This window comes from Chiloscyllium plagiosum, unplaced genomic scaffold, assembly GCF_037043375.1.
Source record: "Chiloscyllium plagiosum isolate Xiang-an unplaced genomic scaffold, Cpla_swu_hap1 HiC_scaffold_19, whole genome shotgun sequence".
In the NCBI taxonomy this organism is placed as follows: Eukaryota; Metazoa; Chordata; class Chondrichthyes; order Orectolobiformes; family Hemiscylliidae; genus Chiloscyllium; species Chiloscyllium plagiosum.
The window spans coordinates 66,901,414-66,916,886 of NW_028270157.1; the positions used below are offsets into that span (position 1 = coordinate 66,901,414).

Consider the following 15,473-nt stretch of genomic DNA (forward strand, 5'->3'; position numbering starts at 1 on the left):
CAGAATAAATGTTTCTTAAAGGTACAGTACTAACATTCACTTCCATTCTATCCAAGCCTCTCAGTATCCTGTAAGTTTCAATTAGATGCCCCCTCATCCTTTTGAACTCTATCAAGTACAAACCCAGAGTCCTGAACTGCTCCTCATATGACAAGCCCTTCATCTCCAGAATCATTATTGTAAACCTCCTCCGGACACCTTCCATGGCAGCACATCTTTTATTAGATACAGGACATAAAACTACTCATACTATTCCAAACGTGGTTTGATTATAACCTTTTACAGCCCCAGCAGTATATCTCTGCTCTTGTTTTCTAACCCTCTTGAAATGAATGCCAACATTGTATTTGCCTTTCTCTCTACTAACGAAACCTACATATTAATGTTAAGAGAGACCTGAACTAGCACTTCCAAATCTCTTTGCACTTCTGATTTCTGAAGCCTTTCTCCATTTAGAAAATAATCTGCTTCTCTATTCTTCCTACCAAAATGTATAACATCATACCTTACCACATTGTATTCTATCTGCCACTTCTTTGCCCACTCGCCTGTCATGTCCAAGTTCTTATGCAGCATCCCCACTTCCTGAACACTACCTGTCTTCCACCTATCTTTGTGTCATTTGCAAACTTAGCAATAATGCCCTCCATTCTTTCATCCAGATTGTTGATGTATAACATAATATATAACAGCTGTGGTCCCAACACTGACCCCAGAGGAACTCCACAAGTCATCAGCTGCATCCTTAAAAAAAGTTCCTTTATCCCTACTCTTTGCCTTCTGCCAGACACACAATTATCTATCCATGCTGTACCTTGTACCTAACACCATTGGCCCTTATCTATTTAGCAGTCTCCTGTGCTACCACAGGAGGCCTTCTAGAAATATAGATCTAGATCACATCCACATACTCTCTTTTGTCTAACTTGCTCGTTACCTCCTCAGAGAAATTCTAACATTTGTCAGGCATGACCATCCCTTGACAAAGCTATACTGACTGCACCCTATTTTACTATGAATCTCCATGTATTCCACTGTTTCAGACAGACCCTAAAATCTTACCAACAAACAAGGTCAGGTTAACCGGCCTGTATTTTTTTGTCTTTTGCTTCCATCTCTTAAACTTGGGTATTACATTAGCCATTAGCTCTCTGGCACCCTCTCTGACTCTAATGATTCCTGAAAAATCATCACTAATGCCTCCACAATCTCCTCAGCTATCTACTTCAGAATTCTGGTGTGTAGTCATAGCGGCGTATAGCACAGACACAGACCCTTCGGTCCAACTTGTCCATGCCAACCAATTTTCCCAAACTGAAGTAGTCCTATTTGTCTGCATTTGTCCCATAACCCTCTAAACCTTTCCTCTTCATGTACCTATCTAAACGTCTTTTAAATGTTGTAATTGTACCTGCATCTACCACTTCCTCTGGCACTTTATTCCACATACAGAACACCCTCTATGCAAACAAATTGCCCCTGAACTCCCTTTTACACCTTTCTCCTCCCACCTTAAAAGTATGCCCATAGTTTTCAACTCCCCTATCCTAGAAAAGTATGCCCCTCATGATTTTATAAACCTCTACAAGGTCACCCTCGACCTCCTATGCTCTAGTGAAAAATGTCCCAGTCTATCCAGCTTCTTCTTATACCTCAAACTTCCAGTCCCAGTAACATCCTTGTAAATCTTTTCTGCACCTTCTTCAATTTAATAACATCCTTCCTATAGCAAGGTGACCAGAATTGTACACAGTACTTCAAACGTGGCCTAACCAACGACCTGTACAACAGAATCATGGCGTCTCAACTCCTATACTCAATGGTCTGAACAATGAAGGCTAGCATGCTAAATACTTCTTTACCATCCCATTCCTCTATGCACCTGAATCCCTTGGTCTTTCTGTTCAACAAGACTTCCCAGGGCCCCACCATTATCTGTGTAAGTCCTGGCTTTTCGCATCTTATTAAAATACACTCCTCGCATTATGTTAATTAAACTTCATCTGCCACTCCTCAGCCCATTGGCCTAATTGATTAAGATCCCTTTGTACTTTTAAATAAACTCCTTCACAATCTATACCACCAATTTTAGTATAATCTGTAAACTTGCTAACATGCTTCCTATATTATCATCCAAATTGTTTATATAAATGTCAAACAACAGTGAACCCAGCACTGATCCCTGTTGCTGGGGTCTGCCACTGTGTAAACTGATGCAAAGTACCTATTCAGTTCCTCCATCATTTCTTTGTTCGCATTACCATTTCTTCATCCTCATTTTCCACTGGTCCAATGCCCACTGTTGCCTCTCTCTTACCTTTTAGATATCCACAAAAACTCTTGTATTTTCCTTTTATATTGCTAGTTAGCTTATTCTCATATCCTATTTTCTCCCACCTTATTACTTTTTTATTTATTTTCTGCATGTTTTTAAAAGCTTCCCACTTTTTATGCATTTTGTTTTGCTTTTATGCTGTCCCTGACTTTCCTTGTCAACCACGGTTGCCTCATCCTCCCCTTAATATGTTTCTTCCTCCATGGGATGAATTTCTGCTCCCTCATTACCCCAGAAACTCCTATTGCTGTTCCACCATCATCCCTGCAAGGCTTCCTTTCCAATCACCCCTATCCAACTGCTCCCTCACATCTTTGTAGTTACCTTTACTCAATTGTAATATGGTTACATCTGATTCAACCTTCTCCCTCTCAAACTGCAGGATGAATTCTATCATACTTCCCAATTTTTACTACTCTTTGAATAAATAATGATTTTTAAAATTCTGTATTATATTTACAATCTCTATTTTTGACACCCCACATAAGCAAAATTATTTTTAAGGAATGGATAACACTTGTTGGGAGCAGTTTAAACTCTGCATTAATGGATGACTTTTGAGTGAGTTAAAATTGAGCTTTAGAACACAGGATATAGGAACAAATCACTTGGCCCTTCAAGCCCTATGATCAGTAGGATCATAGTTGATCTGGTTGTGCAGTCAACTCTAATTTCCTGTCTGCCATCTATAACATTCTCTTGTCTATCAAAAATCTAATTCAACTTTGAAGAAATTCAATGACTGTACTTCCACTTCTGTTTGGGGTCAAGAATTCTACAGACTCCCCCGAGAAAAAAAAGTCATGCTCTTTTGTTAGTCCATTATTGGTCAGAGCATTTAGTACAGGAGTTGGGAGGTCATGCTGCAGCTATAAACGACATTGGTTTGGCCACTTTTAGAATAGCGTGTGCAATTCTGGTCTTTCTTCTCTGGGAAGGATGTTGTGGAACTTGAAAGGGTTCAGAAAAGATTTACAACGATGTTGCCAGGATTGGAGAGTTTGAGCTATAGGGAGAGGCTGAATAGGCTGGGGTTGTTTTCCCTGGAGCGTCAGAGGCTGAGGGGTGACCATATAGAGGTTAATAAGATCATGAGGGGTGGATAGGATAAATAGACAAGATTATTTCCCTGGGGTGGCAGAGGTTTAGGGTGCGAGGGGAAAGATATAGAGACCTAAGGGACAACTTTTTCCACGCAAAGGGTGGTGCATGTATGAAGTGAGCTGCGAGAGGACATAGTGGAGGCTGGTACAATGACAACATTTAAAAGGCATCTGAATGGGTGTATGAATAGGAACGTTTTAGAGGGATATGGGCCAAGTGCTGGCAAATGACCAGGTTAATTTCGGATATCTGGCCAACAGGGATGAGTTGGAACGAAGGGTCTGTTTCCATGCTGTACATCTCTATGACAAAACAAAGTTGCCAATTGAGATCCTGCTTTAGGTCATGTCTGATTTTCTTTCTTATTATATTGAAGAACAGTTTAACCTAAGACCAATTTCACTCCCTTTCCCTGATCAAGGCAGCATTTATATCAAGCACATCCAGCTCCAGTAAGAGGTTTTGTAGAATGTGAACCTCAGTGCTTCTCTGGCCCAGTTGTGCAGGGAATTTTAACAAGCCCTTAGAGGAGGGTTGGAAGGAAATTAGAAAAAATAACATTGGACAGGAATCTGATTGTTGCTGCTGATACTTATTTTTCCCAGAGGTTTTTTTGTGCACTAATCGTAACTTATCCAACAAAAGTGGGAATTCAATTGAGATTGTTAATGAAAGAATTAATAGGTATTTTCTGAGAGCAATTGAAAACTTCCTGATGGATATGTAATACTTAGTGTTTGCCACTCATCAACTTACTGGAACGTAGTGCATAGTTGGAATGGAATGAACGTTCTTTTTAATTCATTCATTGGATGTGGGCATCCCTAATTACCCAGACAGCAATGGGCCGGACAGGGTAAGGATGGCAGATTTCCTCCATAAAAGGCATTGGTGAACCAAATGGTTTTATCACAATCAACAGTGAACACGATTAGGCTAACTTTTTAATTCCAGATTTTTATTGAATTCAAATTTCACTATTTAAACCAATAATGTGAACCCACACCCCAGAATGTAAGGCTGGGATTCTGGAATACTCGGCTAGCGACTTTAAGATTATGGCACTGTTTCTCACATAATGTAGAATTGCATCATAAAACTTGCAAATCATAGAATCATACAGCATGAAAATAGACCTTTTGGTCCAACCAGTCCATGATCTACTGTTTAGCCAGTTGAATTTGCAACCAAAAATATTCTGTGATCCAGAAAACAAAAGCTGGGAACGTTCAACTTTATTTTGTCCAAATCTGACCTTTTTCTTACCAGTTATACACATGTATCGTTTACTAAAACTGTTGAGAGTATCTCAAGCAAGCAACAGAACTATATATATTGAAAAAAAACACTCAAGGACTTTGAACCGTTGTCAATATTGTACTGTCAGAAATGTAGCATCAAACTAGCCCATACACACCAATGTGATAAACAGAGCATCGGTCGGATCAGGGAAAATATTGGCCAAGGTACTGGAAGCACCCAGCTACTCTCCTTTAAAATAGCTCTACAAATTCTTTCACACCATCTTGAAAGGGACGAAGGGACGTCCATTTAAGATTTCATGCACAAGATTTCATACATCTCTGACAGTGCAGCACTGATTGGTACTGCACTGGAATCTCAGCTTTGATTTTTGTGCTCAAGGTTCCAAAGTGAGACATGAAAACAACGTTGAGAGGCCTATCAACAGAGTGAAAAGTTCAGAGTAAAATGGATTCAATATAAAGATGTGCTGAAAGGGAGATTAGAAGACCTAAAATGTAATGTGAAAAAAAGGTCACGAGCAAATTCTTCACACCTTCTAGGAAACACTGGGCTTTGTCAATTAATCTACTCTCCTGCCTCTGCTGTTCAATACTTCTCCTGTCTCAGAGGTTCATGGTTCTTATCATCAAATCCCACCATGGTCTATCCCCTTTCTGCTCCAGCAATACCTTCTCCATAAAGAATCTCACCTTGTTTCACCTTTGTCATTTAAAAATCTCCCTCTGTACCACTCACCCAAGCCCTGTGGCTTCATTTCCCAAGGAGATATCTTCACTACTCTTCTCAAGTTGTCCTACACCAATAACGTCTCATCTTCGGAGATTTCAAACATTGATTCATCATGTTCTCTCCCTGCTGGATTCACTGTCCTATTTATCCACCTCAATCTCACTCTCCATGTAAACCACAGTATATAAATTCATGGGTGTTTGTGTCAACTGTGACTCAATGGGGAGCACTCTTGTCTCTGGGTCAGAAAATTGTGGGTTCAAATCGCCCTCTGGGACTTGAGCGTAAATATCTAGGCAGGCCCTGTAGCATAGCACTGAGGGAGGCCCAAGCAATCAGCTGCTCTGTCTTTCAGATGAGATGTAGGTACTTTCTTCTCTCTCACAAGGTTGTTATAGATCTCATGTCACCTTTTCAACAAAAAATGAGAGAGTACACTTCAGTATCCTGGCCAATATTTATCCCCCAGTTAGCAGAAACAGATTACTTTTGTGGGAGCTTGATATATGTAAATTGGTTGCCACCTTTCCTATATTGCAACAGTTACACCACTTCTGAAAGGAGTTCATAGGCTACGAAGCACTTTGGGATGCCCAGTGCTAATGGAAGAAAGAAAAAACAAAACATGGAGATTAGAAGATCTGAAACTGGCTGTGAAAAGAGATCATGGTACAGTTACAACATTTAAAAGACATTTGGACAGGTACATGAATAGGAAAGGCTTCGAAGGACATGGACCAAACATAGGCAAATGGGACTTGTTTAGTTTGGGAAACCTGGTTAATATGGATGAGTTGAACTAACTGTGCTGTATTGCTCTACAATAATCTGTAGCACAATGTATTGAAACAGATGTCTCATTTACATATGTATTCTTGTCTGCAAGGCCCTCAAGTACTGATGCCAGATCTGGTTCAGATATCAAATTTCTGCATCAACCAAAGGACTAGCTATTTTCTGGTTTCTTGTCATTCAATAAGGTACTATACATAATGCATTTCAGTAAGAGCTCAAGGTGATGGAGGTAGTATATCATCATGGACAGAGCCTCACAGTGCTCGGGACCCAAGTTCAATTCCACCCTTGGGCAGCTGTTTGCATATTCTCCCCATGTCTGCGTGGGTTTCCTCCCACAGTTCAAAGATGTGCAGGTTAGGTAGATTAGCCTTGTGAAATGCAGGGTTACAAGAAATAAGGTAGAGGCGTGGGTCTGGGTGGGGATGCTATTCAGAGGGTTGGGTGTATATTCGATGGGCTGAATAGTCTGCTTGCACACTGTAGAGATGCTCTGATGATTCTATGGTCTTATAATCAGTGGGACTTACGTTATTGTCAATTATACCCATTTACATAAAGAAGCAGAAAGACATACGCTCGTAGTTTTATCATGACTTCATAATGTTCCTCATTGCTTTAAAACCAATGAAGTACTTTGAGCTGTAGTCATTGTTGCAATATGAAAAACACAACAGCAAAGTCACACAAAACAGAAATGAGATAACTAACTAGATCATCTCTTTTAGGTTCACCTGTTTTGCAATTCCTATAAAAGGCCAACCTCAATTAACTTATTAGATATGTTATAAGCCAAAACATGGGCTTGAGCCTGGTCAGACACAGCAGATGGTGGGATACTTGTCATGATTAGCAAAACACATGTAAATAATATGTAGAAACAGACAGGTAGACACACACATACAGACTTGTCCTGGAGTGATTTGAAACAGTTTAATGTAAATCCAAGACAGTTTGTGATTACATTTCCACACATATACAATATGCATATGTGAGTGCATATATTCTGATTAGGAGATAAGCAGATTCACCTTGGAGACCGAAAAAATGATCAACAACCAGTGAACTACAAGCTAAACAGTTCACAACAATAGACCCCCTTTTCTCCCTACAGTTAATAGTAACAGTTAAAATAACTATATACTCTATTTTTCATTAAAATCTTCTTTTAATTTACAATGCTTCTAATATTAGTTTCAAGATGAGACCATAAAATTTGCACTCATTCCTCCTACAACTGAAACAATTAAGAGTGAGCTCACAACATCATTAGAAAAACACAAGCATTTAGTAGCTACGACTTGAGTTTCTGGCTGAACTTGATTTTTTTTAAAAAAACACTCTACAATTCAGCAAAATAAACATTCTCGTAACCATACCTAGAATATGGGGCAAAGATATAAGTTTCTACATTGTACATATATTCCTACAACATCTCACTCCTCCCTGCACCAAAACCATGCCCCCATCTTTAAAAAGACAACAAATTACAGAGCAAGTAAGACAGTCCACAAAGAAAAGAACATAGAATAATACACTGAAACACAAACCTACGGAGAGTTTAATGCAGGTTATCAGGTTTTGACACTGAACAAGGATGAGACAGAATTCTGAGTTTAAAACCCCAAAGATACCTTGGAGAGGAAAGGTGAAACTTGCAGCAGAGATGAGTACTGTCCACATCTGTGTAAATGCAATAAATATGTCCACATTGACCACTGAGATTCCCTTTCTCCCCCTTCTCTCAATTTAACATGAAGTGATTCCTGGAAGGTCACATCAATGAGAGTTGAGGGGGCAGAGCTTTTTTCTCGATTGCCAAATTATTTTCTAATTGACCGATTCAGAGGTGTTATTCTGGAGCAGATGAGATGTGAACTCTGGCCTCCAAATTCAGAGGGAGGGATGCTACCACTACACCACAAGAGCCCCTCAATATGGAGACTGAGAACTTTATAGATAAACAGGCATTGCGTAACTATGACTTGAGTTTCTGGCTGAACTGTGTTTTTTTCAAAAATAATTTTTAATTAACCTTCTCAGCGATGTTATTACATACCCCTGGAACATTTGGGACTTGAACCTGGGTACCCAGCTTGGTTGTAGGGACACTACCACTGCACCACATGAACCCCTCCCAGATGTCAACACCAATTTTTCTAACCAACTTATTTGGAGATGTTATTACACACCTCTGGAGCAGGTGGGACTTGAACCTGAGTCTCACCGTTCAGGGTTAGGGACACTAACACTGCACCAGAGGAGGATCCTCCTGAATGCCAAGAATCAAAGACTTTTAATTCCAAGCAGCTATTGGTTAAGAAATTTAGAATAACTAACCACCAGTAACATCTCACCAGGAAGAACAACAGTGTATTAAAAGGAAGAATCAATTATTGGGTTTTCTCAAGTTAACTAAGATAACAAATGAAGAATTTTAGGGCAGAAAATTTCACCCACTTAGAGTAACTTCTTTAGAATTCTTATTTTGCATTTGCATCCTGTCCTGTTTCAATCTATCCTTGCTTGAGGGTTGGCAACTCCAGCCTGTATTTGGTATGTTCTAGCCTGTTGGGGGACATCATTTCTCAATCAAACTGTCAGCTCTATTGTAAAATCAGTGAGCAGAGCAGGACGGAATGGGTAAGGGTGAGTACAAATATGGTGGTTGGTGTGGCAAGGGTGATGTGAGCAGTGTAGTGTGATGTAGTAGCATAGTGCAGAACAAGCAGGGCAGGATGACATGGACACAGCAGAGGGTCAAAGTGTGGGCAGGACATTGTGATCAGGTCTTTGAAGTTTGGGATGGTCAGTGCAGCAGGGCACTGTGGGCAAAGCAATGCAACGGTAGAGCATGGTAGGCAGGACATGGAGTGCCAGCACAGCAAGTTAGTTTGGGAGTAAATCCTTCTTTTGTATATTTTCCCATTAAACCAAATATCAAATTATGGACTTTTAAACACTTTATCTCACTGAAAAGCATCCTAAAAAGCATCAATATCTTATACCAACTACATCATAAACCACTGTAGCCTTCATTATTCCTTCTTGTATATTGTGCACAATGCTATACTCCTGCTTCATTAACATAGCAATCTCAATCTACTGTAGTCCCATTATCAGACTCCTTCCCACTGCTTTTTAAAATCATATCACCTGACCCTCTTCCACATCAGCTCAATTGCAATTGTACAAGTTTCTAACATCACTTTCTTTCCAAATCAAAGCTTGAATTGGTATGTATTATAGAAGGTAAAGAAGTGCCACCAGGCAAGGTTAAAACCTCTATTAAAAATCTCTCCTGACGGCTCAATACATTCACTCAGGGAATAGAAATGTCAAGATTAGTGCTGAGTGGACTGATTTGAGCCAGACCAGTGTTAAGTATGTTGCTAATCATTATTCATTCCTTTAATATCCGTCCACATTGTGTGTTATGAGCTCAGATTGGTTGCTTGTGCAAGGCATCATGGGAAACCTGATGGCAGCAAAGATTCAGGAGTTGAAGGAAGGGAGAATAAATAACTGGTAACAGTCATGATGTGAATACTTCACCATCGCGATCCTGTATCCAGCCACAATGGCATATTTAAAGGCAGCCTGTGTTTGAGGCTTAAAGAAAAAAATAAACAACTAACAAATGCAACACTAAATCAACCACCATTTCCTTATTTCAAAATCTTATTCAGCTCAGTTTAATCTATGTAAAAGAAAATTCTCCCGTAAATTTAGCACCAGACCCTGAATATGTTGCAGCTCATCCAAAGAACCATAACACTGCACAATAATTTCTGCAACCTTGCACCTAAAATGAAAATCTGAAGTGCATGTACAGACAAATTCACCCCCTCCCATAACAAAGTTAAAAACAGGTTTCCAACAACACTTTTTAGACCCAATTCCACTAGATTTGCCAATACTCACAAAGACATGCATGCAACCAGTGGAGAAAGGGGGTTAGATGGAATGCTGGGAAGCATTTAATCTCCAAATATTGGCTAGAACTTAATTTTCCCTCTCTCCAAATCTTCCATTTGCCCAATGTTCCGCTTTGGTGTCTGATCAAACAATGCCTCACTATTATCCATCTCAGTCCAAAAGCTCTTTAATCCCTATCTCTCTGTGCTTATAATAAAAAGAAAAGTCACAGAATTTGCATGCCCCTATGAATTTTATCTTGGGTTGCTCACAGCATTGGGGAGATTAATTCATCTTGCTTTCTGGAAACTCCAGGACAATCCCAAATGCTTGGCAACCCTACTGCTTCTCACCTTCACTCCACATAACTCTGTACATGTGATCGCACCTCCAATATGGGCCCACTTATGTTTAGCCGCCCACTTATGTTTAGCCCAGCAATGTTCTAGAGGGGGAAAGCATGGAACACTGATAGCTAATGTAGTAGCTGTGTCTCTCCATTGTGTTGGACCTCATTGAATTGTCACAGCCTTCAGCTCTGAATTTGAAATCTTGCCTTCTTTAAATCCATGCACTCTATTGCCAATATACATTGAAGGGTTCCCAAGACAAAGGCACTTTCCGCCAAATTGTTAAGATACTCAGAAACACATATTTAAAGAAGACAAAAATGTTTGATTTAAACAACCAAACTGCAACAAGGTGCTTAAGAAAAAGAGCTAGCATGGAACAAGATCAGACACCAGATAGATTTCACCCTATTGACAAATTCCAGCCATGCACAGGTCACTATTGAAATGACTGCTCCATTATTATTCATTCATTCTCTAAAAGCTATTGCTAACTCCCTATTTCAGCCCTACAGGCACCCAATGGTTTCAAGTTGACGTGGTCAGGGTAGGGGGAAGCAGAGGGGCTTGTCATTGATTCTGAGTTGAAAAATACCTGTATCCTTTTGTTTGGGATGCAAGTATAATTGTATTAAATAGAATAAAAATTGATTCATGTGTGAATTAACAGTTGAAACTATGCAGACTCTTATTGATAATCAGTAACTTTTATGCCCCTTCCCAAATTTAATGATTAGGTTTTTTTTTCTTCCTTATATATAAACATATGTATATACATATAGAACAGATACAGACTCACTTGAATGTTTACATACATAAAAATAGCAGCAATGCCAGTAACTATTAAACCTTTGAGAAATTCCCACCTAATGAAAAAAATAAAGTCAAGTATTAAGTGTTAATTACAAATAAAGAGGAATAAATTCCAGCTGTCTCCTCCTAACAGATAATCTTCATGAAAGAGCCTGACAGTCAGAGGCAGCAAAGCACAAATAATGCCATAAAATGTGATTTCTTTGGTGTCAAGTGTCATTTTGTTTTTGTATATGTGAGTGACTTATTCTTTATTCACATCCTTACACTCACTCACAGCCAGCTCTCCTCCTTGATGGGATTGCACCTGGTTATTGCAAAGCCTGGTCTTTAGAATGCACAGTGAACATGGGTATAATTGATCAGACTTTGAGAATGTACTGAGCACTTTACCTGACTTAGAAGTCAACTCAACTCATGTCAGCCTTTAACAACCTAAAGACTATTAATTACACAACTCATACAAGAAGGCAACCTCTGTGAAAATTCAATCACATTTTTTTCTTCCCTAATGCAATGTAGCCCACTTCATTAGCCACTGGCTACATTTGGCTAATTACATCTTCAGATGTGGCTCATAGGGAATACAGATGTTATTTTGGATTAGTATGATGTTAGTATTGGGCATGTGATGTTAGTATTATTCACATGACTTATACGTGTGTATCTTTTGTGTTTGTTGGTAAATGGTGATGAAAAGCAGAATGTAGTATTTGTTTTGCTTCCTTACTTACTGAATACTGCTAGATGTTTTTTCAGTAAAGATATACCTGTGAAATACACTTACTTGTATTGCGAGAGGATGTGTATTAAAATAATTGTGATTAAAACTGTATGGTTATAGCCAGTGAACTCTATTGGACAATTCTGCTCGAAAGAAAACACATACACAGCACAATTGGGAGTGAAAAGACAGAAATTAAATGGTTTCCTTTAAAAATGTAGGGCTGGTTTTTTTAAGAAAGAAAACAAGTTAACCAAGAGAAAAAATAACCACAAATTCAAAACATTTAAAACAGCAGCTAATGAAGATATTTGTTAAAGTACTACACTGAAAAGGAAAAACTGAAATGTTCTTTTACAAAATGCCAGTCACGCTAAATTTGTGTGGTGAACAAAGATATTCTGCTCATAATTTTTTCTCTGTTTTTAAAATATTCATTCTAATAAGAAGAAACCTAACTTGCAATTTCACCAGTTCAGATTCTCAAGCCCTCTTCCCTGGACCTTTTTATGATGAGTCAAACGTACAGAACAGAATTGCCAGGTGTCAGGTCAGTCAGAACCACTGTTACCGTAGATCATTCCTAAACTCTTTATTCCACTTCCTTCATGTCTCTGTTGGTCAGATCAGTGAGTTGCTTGGGCACATTTGCCTCAAATGGCCACAGCCTTGGTCATGGATTGTAATGTCAGCTGTGGTGACATGAAGGAGAAGCCCGAGTTGGCCTCAGTGATTCAGAGTCAGAAATGCGGGAACAGGTGAAATCTGCTTCTGACTAGGACTCTAGAAATCATCAACCAACATATCTTGTGGGGTGTAAATACATACACACAGGATTGGTTCAGCTGTGATGCCCTCTGGATCTCTCTCAAATTCCTGCAGGGTACCAGAAGGCATCCACATCAGTAAAGGCAGATACATAGGAACAGGAGGAGGCCACTCAACTTCACAAGCCTGCTTCACCATTCAATAAGATTAAGCTAATTCTGAGAAACTATGAAGATGGTAGAAAATGAACAGAAGAACTGTGTCCTTGCAGGAAAAGATTCAACATTGAGTTGCTTAAAGGAGATAACTAGTTGTTTTCTCTTTATTTAGTTGGAAAAGGACATAATTTAAAATGATGCAGTCATGGAGGAAATTTTTTTTTAAAAGTAATGACAGAAGCAGAATGTTTTAGTGGGCTGAAATAGACGTGTTCCAAAGGTGATACCAGAAAACATCAACTCCATGTACCTAAGAACCACACAGTATACATTTGAATTACCTAGGAACATTGTGCAATATGGCAGATCTCATTATTTTTTCTCTAATTTTTTTCCCCTTGCCAAGTACACACCATTTGTGACATTATGGTCATACCTTCCATGACTGAATTGATGTCAACACCAATTATTAACAGAAACTCATTAATTAAATGACAATTGGCACTAGGACACAGAGTTTAATGAAAAGACTTGACATTGTTCACAGGAAACAGGTGTCCATTTATATTGGTGGATCAATGGGCAGAGAGTGGAAGGGATACATCTATATTACAAGAATTATACATAGACTACTGGGAGATTTGAGAGCTTGACGAGTCAAATGGCACTTTGTTGCTTACAACATTATGTTCTGTCTACACTGATAGTCTACCTGGAAAGGGAATTATGAGCTGCCAACACCTGAGGAGTTGTAAAGAGAAGAAAGGACATGCAAACTCAGACTGTGTTTCTCCAAATGCAACCCTACACTTTCTTAGTCCCAGTCCTTTCATCATGCAGAGCCATCATGCCCAAGAATTGTGACTGGGAGGATTGCCTCAGCATTAATACCAACTCCATTGGATCTATTGGAAGTCTGGAGGAATTCTTGTCCTTTTCTGTAAGGCACTACAAGGAAATATGTTTGAAACATGACAGGAAGCTTTCTGCTAAAAAGAAACAATAGACAGCAAAGATAACACACACACACAAAAATACACACACGCGCACACACACACACAGTGGAACTCAGAACTGTCACAACTAACATGCCTTAAGAACATAGCTAAGTTGAATCAGGGTTGTGCAATCACGATTAATATCTATTGGTATCATATAATTGAATGAAGCTTTCCTCATCTCCCTACATTCTAAAAGGGGCCCTGGCAGCCTCCAACTTCACAAGGAGGGTTTGATTTAGGAAAAGATGAGCAGCTATTTGTTTATCGAAACAAAAAATAAAATAAACTGAATTTGAGAAATCAACTGTAGTTCATTTACTGAACTTCATCAATTAAAAACTTCAACCAAACTCTCAGAGTAGCTTCCAGGGTCCCAAAGTCACAAGTCCTTAAATTATTTCAGAGATTAAATATCCACCGAACATTGTTGCTCGACTCCCCTTCATACATCTTCATCACTGGCCAGAGGTCAATTGTCAGGCTTTCAAAATTTGGTTTTTTTTTAATAAACTTCTGATTTAAAAAAGATTTGTAGTTTTCATCCCATGACTGAGTGCTCTTCCTTCCGGTTTATTTCTCAACTACCTTCTCAAGTATGAGATGCATTGTTGCTTGTTTCAATTCAATACAATATCTTTGTTGTTCTTGAGTCTTAAAGGTAGGGGTATTGGTTGACCTTGGTTGGACTCAATGGATATCCGGTATAGACAGCTGAGGCTGGTGAAGCGTTGATGTATGTCTGGTGGGCAAATTGGGCTTGATACTGACTTGGGTGGATGGTCGGAGAAGGCAGTACCCTTGGTCCCATACCAACGGGCATTTGGTGAACTATGCCTCCAGGATGGGTGGCATAAGTGTGCCTGGTAGACCCCTGTGATGCCACAAGGTGAGCCACTGTGCCCGTGGGTGCAAGGGCAGCAGGTGTGGCATAGGTGTACAGGTGAGGCTGCCCGGATAGATGGGCCGCTGCTAGATGAGGATGCACAGTGTGTGAAGGACTACGATGTGGGAACGAGTAGGGGGCCTGAGCAATGGTCGGTGTGATGTAAGCTTGCTGCCTCCGATGTCCATGGTTGCCACTCCGCTCCTGGATCCCTGTCACATGTGGCTGAGCCTAAAAGAAAACACACATTATTAACTGATGTAGACAGAAGCATGTTGAATGACCTGACACAATCAGCTCCAGAAACATTCATATTGTATTTGAATCATCATCCTTTCTCCTGATTACACCAATTAGAGGAAATTCTAAGAAGCACTGACATCAGATGGAATCTCACCAACTCTCATTTCTTATACCAGAAGGGATGCCACCCACACATAATCTTGTACTCACAATGTGAAGGTTACTATCCATCACAGATCCTCTACTCACAACTGGAGAAATCACATCAACACTCTATCCTACATTCAGAACTGGACGGATCTCAACCAAATATAATCTTGATCTCAATATGGTATTTCATGCATGCTTCCAACCTAACAGCTAGAATGGGACCCCAGCTATAGTCA

At 39.5% G+C, this 15,473-nt stretch overlaps 1 protein-coding gene across 7 annotated transcripts in view; it reads right to left on the minus strand.

Annotated features, from left to right (window-relative positions):
- Positions 1-7,148: 7,148 nt before the first annotated feature.
- The window catches only part of hipk2 (homeodomain interacting protein kinase 2), a 273,548-nt gene continuing 265,223 nt past the window's right edge, over positions 7,149-15,473 (minus strand). For all 7 annotated transcript variants that reach the window (XM_043708959.2, XM_043708963.2, XM_043708961.2 and 4 more), the window contains one exon: positions 7,149-15,075. In XM_043708959.2, the coding sequence (XP_043564894.2) occupies positions 14,614-15,075 (462 nt within the window). In that variant the 3' untranslated portion in view covers positions 7,149-14,613. The remainder of the gene's footprint in view (positions 15,076-15,473) is intronic.